This window comes from Microtus pennsylvanicus, chromosome 17 (assembly GCF_037038515.1).
Source record: "Microtus pennsylvanicus isolate mMicPen1 chromosome 17, mMicPen1.hap1, whole genome shotgun sequence".
NCBI lineage: Eukaryota > Metazoa > Chordata > Mammalia > Rodentia > Cricetidae > Microtus > Microtus pennsylvanicus.
Genome location: NC_134595.1, coordinates 44,866,406 through 44,878,941, shown reverse-complemented (window position 1 = coordinate 44,878,941; position 12,536 = coordinate 44,866,406). Strand labels below are relative to the sequence as shown.

Sequence of the window (12,536 nt, the reverse complement as noted above, 5' to 3'; positions counted from 1 at the left end):
ATACAACTATAAATAGAAAATAAAATACTACCTACAACAGCTTTAATTGACTTAAATATGCTTCTTCATCTGCATTCTGTAAATGTGAGTTAGGAGTGTGCAAGGACACTGTTGCCCTACGTTCTTCTGGCAGGAACATGAAGTGTGTCAGGAGGGTCTATCCCACAGAAGGAGCAGAGGATGGCCACTCCTCTCTCTGCCTCCTCCACGAGTCTCAGTTGTGTAGTCTTGGACTTGGATAACTGTTCTCAGTCCACTCTAATACTTAGCCCCAATGACCTATTATAGTGGGCCCTCTGATATGCCACTCAGATCTTTATTTTATATTTGGCAGACATAATGAGAACACCAAATATGCCTTTCCTGCATGGGAATGCCTCTATGTAAGACAGCAGGAATGCATATGAAAAATAAGCACATAAGAAGTACAATTACAAGAGGGGGCTTATGGGCAGGGTCATGAACTATGTATGTAGAGGCAGTGGGAAAACTCAAAGCCGTGGTTTCTAAAATGAAGAAATTATAAACAGTAACAAAGGTCCCTGTGACTGTGTACCTATCAAGAGTAAAACAATTCAGGACTAGATTGGTTTATTACTACATCACGATTCTTTGATACTGGCCTGATTATATCAATCATTTTGGCAGCAATGTTTTATGTTGGTCAGAAAAATTTGAATGATGGCTTAACAAATCTCTAAAGAATCTGAGAAAAATCAATTATGGCTTACTAGATAGCCTGAATTCATGGGATCCACAGGAGAGAAAAATCATAAAATTACGTAAACTATTACTCTGAAATATTTCATGAACATAAGTTTAGGTTATATTTTATTTGGGTAGTAATTACCTGACGTCTTAATGAAGCTGCATCTACCACAGTCATGTCGTCTGACGCTCCTTCAATGGCTGCATCTATGCTTGAAATGCCATACCTAGCAGATAAGATATTGAAACACAAATTAAAAATTAAGAGTAATTGTTAAGTCATGTGTTGTGTCTTATACTACTCAACGAAGTATTCAAAAGACTCGTGCTTAACGATAAATAAGCATCTACAAAGAATCTCAATAAGCCAACAAGAGGCTGCATATAAAATAGTAATGCTGGGAAACCACCAAGACAATGCAAAGAGAAAACACTAAAAGGTACTTTGTGTTAAAATGCATTCACTTCCAAAAGAGCACTGACTTGGGAATATAGTGGTATTGCAGAGATGGAGTCTCACATGACTGGTCTCAAATTTGCTATGTGGCAGTGGACGACCATCAACTCCTGATTCTCCTACTTAATCCTTTCAGTGGTGGGGTCACAAACATGTACCAAGCCTGACATAAAATTTTAAAACCAAAATTTTAAAAAAAAATGTAGAAATGCCATTTCTTCCATTTGTCTGGGTTTCTACATTTTTAAGAAAAGAATGTGAAATGTGTGTGTGTGTGTGTGTGTGTGTGTGTGCGTGTATGTACGTGTATCTGAGTATATTCCACATGGGTACATGAGGAGGTCAGGAGACAGCAGTGGGTCCCCTGGAACTGGAGCTACTGATGGTGATTATGAGCTGTCCACATGCGTGTGGAAACTGAACTCGAGAACTCTGGAAGAGCAGCAAACACTCTTAACTTCTTAAGCCATCTTCCGAGCACCAGGTTTCTGTATTTTAAAACTCATTTTAATGAACACTTTTACTGAGATATATTTTATATACAATACAAATTTCTTTATATGTGTGTCTACTTTATATTCTATATAGTTATTTTAGTGAAATGACATGGTAACCTTTCTACAAGTGTAGACTCTAACTAAAATTAAAAGTTACTCTTATGTAAGCCACAAAGAGTTGGCACATGAATCACCTACTCCAATATTTCCAGCACCTTCTCATTATAGAACCTAAATAACCGTACATAAAAGGACATGAAGTAGAATTAAATATCTCATTCAGGCATGCTAATATGCCTATGCACAAAGTTCTACTGCTTCAAATGTTAAAACCACCTTAATAAAGCATGCAAAGGTAAATGTAAATAATCTACAGCAATCGCTGACTCGCATTTTCTCTTATGGCTAGGTCAGACTGTTCATATTAGTCATGCCTTTTCTCTTAGAAACAATGTGTCTAGAAATATTTAAAATAAACTTCACCAGTTAGGAGAAATAAACTCGGTTTCTAAGTAGACAATAGGACTGCAAGTTTATAAACTGAGCAAACTACTCATGCACACTAAAACAGAATTATGAGGATTAGGGGGTTTAGCTCAGGGGCAAAACACTTGCTTACCTGTGCACATCCCTGGGTTTGTCCCCAGAACCACAATAATACAACTTGGCCCCACAAATTATTAAATATTAGTGGGGAAAATTATGTGTCAAAGATCTTTTCCTTTCTATATTTTATGCTCAAAATAAAACTTTTCTATTTCCCCAAGGTCACACATGAAATGAGTAACTGCAGGGGTTTATCAAAGGATACCAGCACCTGTATCAAAGGTGAATGCAGGGCTGGGTGACGCTCAGCCAATAATGCTTACTTTCAAAAGTTGAGGACCTAAGTTTGATCTCCAGAACTCGTGTCAAAAATAAGTTGGGCATGGTGGAGCATCCTTGTAATCCCAGTGCTGGAAAGGCAGAGACAGGAGGATTCTTGTGGCTTGCTGGCAAGCCAACTTAGCTCAATCAGCAAGTTCCAAGCAAAGTGAGAAACCCTGTCTCAAAAACCAAGGTGGATAACACTTGAGGAATTACACCCAAGACTGACCTTTGGCTCTCTATGCATATGCACTTGCAACCACACAGATACTTCCCATCCCCCGCCATACACAAAGGTAAAGGAATAGACATGTTCATACACACACACACACACACACACACACACACACCACAAAGAAAACTAGTCTTAACAAAGAAATAAAGTATACATGAAAAGTTACCATTTTAATACTAAGCCAGTTTTAGAAATCTAAAGGTAATTTTTATTTGTAAAAAAGTAAAGATTTCATCATCAATTTAAAACAAAAAAAAAGTATGAAATTATTTTAAACTAAAATTGCATCTCTCAGAACTAAAAACTCCACTCACTAAAAACACCTTCTCAGAAAGTTAAAGGGATTAAAAACCAATAGAAAACTGTCAGGGGAAACCAGTGTGGCCTAAATTAAGACACAGAAGAAATGGGTAAGCACAGTGGCCAGGACACCAAGGCAACATGGATGAGATTAACAAGACATGGATGGTTCCCTTTTCTCTTTTATAACATGATAGGCTCTTCTGAAGAAAAGAAGAAAAGTTAGCACAATTCTACTTAAAATTGGTTTGGAAAATTAGTAACAGCATCAATTAGTGACAGCACCTGTCTTCTGTGTCCTTACAGAAGACAGGGGAACTCCTTGAAGGTAATGGCCCCTAAGACCACATTTGTATCTGCCACTCCTTGTCCCTTCATGACTTGAGCTTAGCATATCTGATAATATGAAAAGGGGAAATACAAGAGACAAAGGCTCAACTCAATAGGTGAAGAAAAGTTATGTACATAAAACAAGATTTAAGATTATATATTTTCTATTTTAACAAAATCCCTTATAAATCTACTACAATACTGACTATAAAGTATATCGGATATTCTTATTATACCATGCCATATTTGGGGGTGGGGTGGGAGGTGTTGAGACAGGGTCTCACTGTGTAGTTCTGGCTGGCCTGGAACTCACTGTATAGATCAGGCTGGCCTCAAAATCAGAGATCCACCTGCCTCTGCCTCTTGAGTGCTGGAATTAAAGGCATATGCCACCATACCCTATCATAATTTTTATTATTATACAATGTTCTCATACATTGATGGACAAATGTCAGGACTAATTACTGTCCCCATTCTTAGCAAAACACAGAATTTCTCCTAAGAGAAAGCTGCAGAGGCCTATGTTGTACACATGTATACAATCATGGCTATGGCATGCATTATGATGTCCTACACAGTACAAGCTCCATCAAATCTTTGTGTCCTTTGGTAATCACAAAGTCTCCAAGTTACCTGACGTTGTCATGATGAGGATTAGAAGTGGCGGCAGCTGACCCACCACGCAACACAGGTCTAGGGCAGGTTTTTGCAGAAGACACAAGACAGAGTCAGGAAACAGAGTACAAAAATAAAGCAAAAACAAGACAAATAAAAGTCAGATAGGATTATATTGTATGCTTCAGTACAATATAATATCTCTCAAATGCTTTGAAAATCTGTTTCATATGCCCTTCCCATTTTAAATGATTTTCATAATTTAACACTTCATAATTAAAAAACAAAATAAACAATACGGAAAAATAGCACCACCATATGGTGCTATTTAAAAAGCATAATTCCTTTTTTCTAACTGGAAAAAATGTAGCCACTAGCCACACTAAAAGCATTATCAAGAACCTGTTAGTAGCACCTGCATGATTATGGTTGTCATAAATATAAACTAGGAATTTAAAGAAATACCCACTGCCCACAATTCCTTCCCTAGGGCAGCTGTGTCCCGTAGGGAGACACACATGGGAGTGTCTGCACTGGAGACAACCACGGGTGACAGACAGGGCTGCTGCAGGAGGACCAAGTGCACTGGAAAACTTTGTGGGGCTTTTCGTTTAGTCTCAGTCCATGCTCTGAGGTCAGAGGACAGTCAGTTCTACCAGGTTAAGGTGGAACCTTTCCAATTAAATTTGTTAAAATCAAGAAACGTATTCTAAAGCTGCACTAGTGAACTGTCTTTAAGATAATAATCAGAGAGAGATGAGAAGAGGTTCCGTGTACGGACCTTCTTCTAAGCCAGCAGGTTTGCCTCACTGAATGCACACTGACAGCCACCACAGGGTTTGAAAACACATGGCCTATCTTTTTCTGATGTTGTAACAGTTGTGGAATATAAACCACCATTTTTTTTTCTGCTTTTAATTTTTTCTTTTCTTTTTTGACAGGGTCTCACACACCACAGTTTGGCCCCAAGTTATGTGGAGTTGAGGGTGGCCTTGAACTTCTGATCCTTCATACCCCACTTCATGTGGAGCTGGGAAGCAAAGCTTTTCAATGCTATCAAGCACTTCAACTGATCTACAGTCCTAGCCCTATACATCACTTTTTTTTTTAAATAACTCAGTTTATAAAGGAAAAATTTAACATTGAGTTACTGCATGCCCTCAAATAACTATATGCACCAAATAAGGATATATTTGGAGCTCAGAAGAAAAGGGCTTAAGAGACTCGAGGGAGAGAGGTTTGGCTCACTCTGCTCGCTATAAAACATGCTGAAGCATACATTCTTCAGATAGGTTTTTAAGTCTTCTAGTTTGTGAAGAAAAACTATGTATTGCAGTTACTTAAATTATAAAAATATGAGAATGGCTAACGAAATGAAGCCACTTCTGTGTATTTCCTAAAGGGTCTTAAAGAGTGTGTTAATATGGACAAACCGATTTGCCATATTGAACATATTCCACCACAGAGATTTCCCTTTTACAAAGGCAGAGCGATAAACAATACAGTTACCTTTCACAACGTATCTCATTTTGTCTTCTCACACTGGCAATTGATACATATAATATAAAAGTAAATTAGACAGGTATTTGGCAAAATTAGAAACTTCATTCAAGTACCAGTTTCTACCATAAGAATGATTTAATATTAAAAAAATAGTTCAATAGTGTATTTTGTAGTTAGAATAGCAAAAGGGAAGGAAATCTAAGACTATTAAATTTCAGTATTAGTTTGTAGACTGACATTTTTGAGTAAATAAATGGTCTAAATTAAGAGAATGCATTTCTTTTCTACAAAATATCAACTATTATAGTAATTAAACAGGCTGATTGGAGGACCAAGAATTAAAAGTTATTACACACTTCACAATACTCTACGAACTGTAGTCGTCTACGTTACATATTTTATGGATACTTGCCAAAAATAGAAACCTTTCATATATTGGTTTCTTATTCCACTCATTCAAAATCTAGTACAACCTGCTAAAGAAAAACTAAAACTAATCAAGCCACCCCCTAAAATCTTATGCACAACTCATGTATTAATGCTTAAACCATGTTTTCCATGTAACAGACAGTTCTCTAGAAGATGTTAGTATCTCACACTGAGAACGAGATGCATAGCTCTAGCACGTTCTGCCAGCAAATGGCAAATTCTACAGTGCTGCACTGCTGCCAACTGGGCAGGGACACCTGGTGTTTTGTCCAGTTCCCAAATGTTCAGCGCTAAGTGTTGTGTATGAACTTTTGTAATAGCACCTAGGAAGTCACTTGGTTTACGTGCTTAACTCCTTTTAGATTACCTGAACCAAGTTCACCAGAGGAAGAAAACCCAATACAGCATATAGTGCCACTTAACATACAAATTAAAATGAGTTCATATGCTGGGAAACTAGGAATCTGCATCATTTTACAATAAAAAACAAACAGGAAGCTCTTACTTTTTCTGACAAATAGTTCTAGTTTAAACACGCTACATTTAATGTGCAGTCCCAAGTGCAAAGATATTGTATTAACAAAATAGCCAAGAGCAATAACACAGAAAAGAAAAAAATAATGAAAGCAAGGAACATAAAAGCGCTGAACACTGTTTAAGAAGTCTTAATTTATAATCATGCAAGTGGAGCATTATCCAAATTTCACATTCCCATTTCTTTGAAAAATTAGGCCAACGTCTTCCATAGCAGAAATAAAAACTGATTTGACATTTTAAATTCCGATTAAACTTTGTACAACTAAAACAGAACAAACAAGCAAACCCTCTGGGTAATGAAAGCACTCATGAGACTAAGGAGACCCTCACTTTCTGGGACCCCAGGAACTCAAAGACATCTGTGTCTCCCAAGTGCTGCTGGGATTAGACATATGCCACCATGTCCAGCTCTTTCTTGATTTTTGACTCAAAGCTCTACTCTATGCCCTAGGCTGGCCTTGAGCTCAGGGTGATTCTCGGCTGCAGACTCCCAAGTGTTGGGATTAAGATGTGATTCACCACATCTAGCTTCTTCTTCAATTTCAGAAATTTTATTTGGGTTAGTATTATAATTTTGAAGTTATTATAATGTAAAAATAAAATATAAATTCACTTAATGTTCTAAATAGTTTTTCATAGTAAAAACATACAAATTTTACGCTGGTAAGATTCAGGTTTGTATACTTACACTTTAGGCAATCTTTTTTTTCAGCGTAGAGGAAAAAAATTCACATTCCCCCAAGTGCCACATCCCTGTATCTGAGCTGTGGATGTGCAGGCAGGAGGAGGGACAGTAACAGTCACTTCGTGATGATTCACCTGCATATGATCTAGACATCACTTTTCCATCCAGATGTCTTCAGTACAATAGCACTGGCCATGTAAATTCTGACCCTTGAATGTAATCTCTCTTAACGAGTACTATAACGAGAAAGCTAAAGAAGGTATCTGGTGGAGAAAAAAAAATAGTTTGGAAGAAGGTGGAAGCAGTCTTTATCAATCTGAGCTCCTAAGGCCGGTGCTTTCTGGATCTCCTGCTATACCAAGAAAGCAATTTGAAGCCATCAATCCGCATTTTAAATAATGGTGAAGGGCAGAAGATTTGTGTCAATAATCTAGTTAGCCAAGTATAAATCCCATCTTCACTTTCTCATCAGATAAAGAAACGGAGGCCCAGAAAAGAGACACCAGTTATATGCTTAAGGCCAGCATGCAGTTAGCTGTTGAGTGGCAGAATCAAGAATGACTCTGAGAGATTCCCTCTATTTACACCATTCCTTCTGAACCCTGTTGCTACTCATCGCTTCCAAATAGAGTCCACAAAGCTTCAGAGAGCAAAAAAAGGGACTCAAACCCTTAGAGGAAAAGAAACAAACCAACAACTAAAAAAGTGTATCTCTATATACATACAGACATAGATATGTACAGTAATTTGTTCCTAGTGCCGTAGGCTTCAAAGCTTTCTTCACTACAGTGTGAAGTTCTATGGCCCAGTATGCACCATTCTGTTAACCTTGGGAAACAGGATCTGGATCCAGAAGGCCCTTGATCAACAGCATGGGTAGCCCAGACACCAATGGCACAGGCAAAGAGCTGAGAGGACTAAAGGCCCAGCAAGAACAAGTTTGTTCTGAGCAAGCCAGAGACACCAGGTTAAGAAATTAAGGCTTAATTGATTGGGATTCCTTCAAAAATGCAAACACTAACAGTCTAATAAAATGAAGACAAAAATGCAAACACCGACTTTCAAAGCCACTAGACCAATGCTGACAGCTGGAGTGAAGCTTATCTGACTTCCACATGATGTCAACGAAGCTCTGGGACTCCATCTTTCTAAAATACTCCGAGTTAATGAAGCAAGACAAAGATATTTTTAACGATGGGAAAAAATTACTTTTTACTTTTTAAACAAACTGAAGTATAATTCTAATGATATACCAAGAGATGTTCAAAAGTGAGGTATTATCTCTGAATATACTGAAAAATACCAGCATTATCCAAAAATGGTAACAGCACATAGAATTCTAGTATAGGCCTAGAATCCAGAGCTAATAGAAAAGTGTACTGGGAGGTACAGCAACATCTCCTGCCTTCTTCATTACTTCACTAGAACAGAGAATGAAATCAAAAGACTGAAGACAACTAGTGTGCTCAGTCCAAAGTCCCTTCACCATGTCTCCAGGTGGGATCAAGCACTCAAAATAGGTCAGCAAAGCTTTTGAAAAAAGTTGTTGCACTTCCTACGTGCAGAACAAAATGCCTTTTACAACTGAGGGAAAGCCAATATAACCTTGTGAAATGTGAAGTTTGGACAATAATTTCAAATGAAAGGAAAGCAAGCAAGCCATTTCAAACCATTGCATCTTAGAAAGAGACTAAAAGGAGCAAACGAAAAAGACAACACCACAGTCCACTCGGTAAAAAGCCAAAACAGACGCAACAGAGCAGCAAAGCCGCTAATGGCTAGTCACCTGCGATTTTCATCCAGCACATCCAAGATCTGCTGGTAAGCCCTACGGGTAGAAGACTGGATAAGCGACAAAATGCCACGGGCAGAGGAAAGACTAGCTCCATCTTCAGGTAGGATATGGGGAGGACAGACCCGAGTCTGTGGTGGCGATGGTGTCACACTGTTCACATAAGCACAGCAAATGAAGAGAAAAACACTCAAGTCAGATTTTCATAAAACTTCAGCACAGCAGTTTTTAAATCTGTTTTTTTGCCCACATTTCCCACCCTCACTCAATCTATCTTAAGAGAACAATCAAGCAGATGAAGTTAAAAAACATTTTGAATTTCTTTTAAAAAGCAGCCATGACGCAACACCAGCAGGTTTGTAATTCTAAGTATCAAACTGAGCGGAAAGAACAACTGGGAGGGAAAGAATTCAGCAATGAGTGTGCTCAGAGCTTGGTACAGGAGAAAGGAGGCATGGTTTATTCAGTCACCCATACACAGCAATTCAGTAAAGCAAACACCTGAGAATCAACACTGCCACGACTCACAGATGATAGAGTGGGACCCAGGATTCTGTATGTAAATATCAACATCTAAACACATGAATCTAGCATAAAGACATCATTTCAAATACTTCACAAAGACAAGGAAGCACGCTGAGTTTATGATGGGCAATTAATTAAATCATGAGCTAAATCCTCAAAAAACTGTAGTTGCATTTTGATTGTTTAGTTTAATCAGCTAAATGACTAAAACATAAAACTTCCCAGGATTACAATGGGAATACAATGAGGGAAAACAGGGCATTTAAGTTACCACGAGGGCAGATGAACAACTATTTCTTGGGTTCCCAGCTACAACAATTCCTTCCTTAAGAGCTGAGATTCACAGTTTCTTTTGGTGTACTGAGCACATTTAGACAGAGCTATTTGTATAGTTCTGGCCTAAATTCTTAATATCTGTGTTGGTATATTCAGAGAGCTGTTTAATATTGAAGCATGAGACACGTAACTGACCCATGGACTTGAGACTTTTCTCTTTACAGAAAGCTGAGGCTCGATAGTTTCAGGCAGCAAAACTCACTAGGGTGACCTTGTTTTTAAATTTTGTCTTGCTTTGCTTCTTGAGACAGGGTCTCATTCTGTGGCCCTGGCTGGCCTCCAACCTAGAGACCTGCCTGCCTCTGCCCCAGCGGGAATTAAAAGCGGGGACCACCAAAACGAGGCTATTTTTAAAATAAAACAAAATCTCTAAGTTTAGGAACAACTTTCAATATCTTCATAATCTAAAGAGAAAAGTGCAATAAATATGAAAACTGTACTTTTTTTCCAAAGACTACTTAGAAGAGAAAAATCTAAGCTAAATCCTGGCATATACAGAAATTCTAGAACTTAGCCTAACAATGTCAAGACAAACTGATGTTTTTAAATGCCAGTAGAGACTGGAATTCTTCTGGGTAAAAACATATCAATGTATAATCACACACACACATATCTGATATATACCTATATATAAATGTCAATCTATAATCTTATATATACCTACATATACATATAAAAATACCAATGCATAATCTGATTTATAGGACTTAATCCCACAATAAATAGTCTAGCACAGCTCGGGAAAAACAAAGAAATAGAAGTAAGCAAACAAAACCACCAGAGCAGCTGAAGTGTGGCCTATGTGGGGCTTGCACAGAGACATCCTCTAGACAGAACAAGACCTCAAGTGCCTGTGTGCCAGAAGCCAGGCTGAGCGGCAGGGATGGGACTGTAAACTTAAGTTCTGTGTCACTGTTTAATGCATCCTGGAGATACTGGGGAGAGGGAACAGGAGGTAAAGTTGAGGCTCACAGCAGAAAAACTCCTAGCCGAGTCCCCCTTGGGGCTGAAACACAGATAAATTGACAGAGATGGAAAGACAGACCGATATTACAATAGCGGAAGAAGGAAATCCCAATGTACACCACCTCCACTGAGTTACAGGTTTGGGAAGATTACAATTCTTGATAAAGCCAGCAGCAAGACTGGCCAACTTTCATTAGGCAGGTTTTACATTAGCACTGTTTCTGTTTCTGTGATTTTAGGGTCTACCACGAGCATTTCAATATAGTCCATTAACAAGTATACTAGCTGTAGAATTAGTGTATTATTTATTTTTAGTATTTTGAATTATAATCTTAAAGCATTGATGTCAATGGATGGGTTCCAAATTTATAATAAAGTTTGATGGATTTTTCTCCATTAAAATATGCACGCAGTTTTGATCCTACACAATCTGCTGGCTTGGTGGGAGCCTAGCCAGTTTGGATGTTCACCTTCCTAGATATGGACGGAGGGGGGAGGACCTAGGACTTACCACAGGGCAGGGAACCCTGACTGCTCTTTGGACTGGAGAGGGAGGGGGAGAGGAGTGGGGGGAAGGGGAGAGGGGTGAGAGGAGGGGGAGGAGAGTGGGAGGAGGGGAAGAAGAGTGGGAGGAGGGGGAGGGAAAGGGGAGGCTGGGAGGAGGTGGAAATTTGTTTTTTTTTCTTTATTCTTCTTTTATCAATAAAAAAAAATTTAAAAAAAAATATAAAAACATAAAGTTATCTATGATTTAAATTCAGAAAGCAGGCTGAGAACATAATTCACTGGTAGAGTACTTAGCATGGCTGAGGTGAACAGATGGAAGGAAGTTAAGAAGGAGTGAAAGAAAAAGCAAGAAATAAAAGAAGGAGAAAAAGAAATCTCAAATACATACACAGGAAATGAGGTGGTCATCTTATAAAATAGTCAAGCTTAAAGTAACTTCAAATTAATGGCAAAGAGTTCTCAGGATGGAATGAACAGAAGGTTGGATTCTAAAATAATCTACAAGTCCTCACTATATTCTTAATGATAATTTTAATGCATATAAGGAAAATCAATCAATAAAAATAAATTTAAAATAAAAACATCTACATATGTCTTCCAATTCTAAGATTCTATAATCATATGAAATGTGATATGGTCATAAACAAGAAAAAACATACAATCTCTAACTAATTTAACAGAAATATTTACATAGGACAGTAAAAGATGAAACAAAGTCCTGCAAAACAAAACATCTTAAAAAAAAAAAATTCCCCCAGTGCCAGGGACAAGACCCAGGGGCTTGTACATGCTAAGCAAGTCTGTCCTTTATTGAACTACATTTCCCAGATCATGACATGAAGTCATTATCAATACTATTAAAGATGAGTGATTAACCAGAAAACAAAAGGATTTTCTGGCTGTTCCCATTTAACCTGTCACTTGTTTACAGTGCAGCTCACGAACAGAACAGGAAGGGTCACTTCTATGCTGATTAATTATATTGTAAAGTGAAAAAAAATCTTAATTAGAAACAATAATTTAGCAATTTTCATTAGGAATTAGGAGAATAATTTAGCAACTTCAAGTATTCTTGTATGCATTTTAACCAATATATTTATCTCATTGAAGACAACAACGACAAAGAGAATAATGCTACACTCACAGGAGTTCTAACGTCCTCCTACTGGAACCAACTGTGAAGGGACAGACTGATTTTGGAGTTAGGTTTTTACCTCTGCCCACTTAGTTACATTTTTGCTTTTATT

The 12,536-nt window shown here is 37.9% G+C and overlaps 1 protein-coding gene across 17 annotated transcripts in view; it reads right to left on the bottom strand.

Moving 5' to 3' along the window:
* Positions 1-12,536, bottom strand: part of Mff (mitochondrial fission factor) — a 29,556-nt gene that overhangs the window by 858 nt on the left and 16,162 nt on the right. For 5 of the 17 annotated variants that reach the window (XM_075951976.1, XM_075951979.1, XM_075951980.1 and 2 more), the window contains 4 exons: positions 8,950-9,108; positions 5,519-5,551; positions 4,028-4,087; positions 851-935 (listed from right to left, as the gene is read on the bottom strand). In XM_075951976.1, the coding sequence (XP_075808091.1) occupies positions 851-935; positions 4,028-4,087; positions 5,519-5,551; positions 8,950-9,108 (337 nt within the window). The remainder of the gene's footprint in view (positions 1-850; positions 936-4,027; positions 4,088-5,518; positions 5,552-8,949; positions 9,109-12,536) is intronic. The other 12 variants (XM_075951978.1, XM_075951982.1, XM_075951983.1 and 9 more) reach the window with 5 other exon arrangements.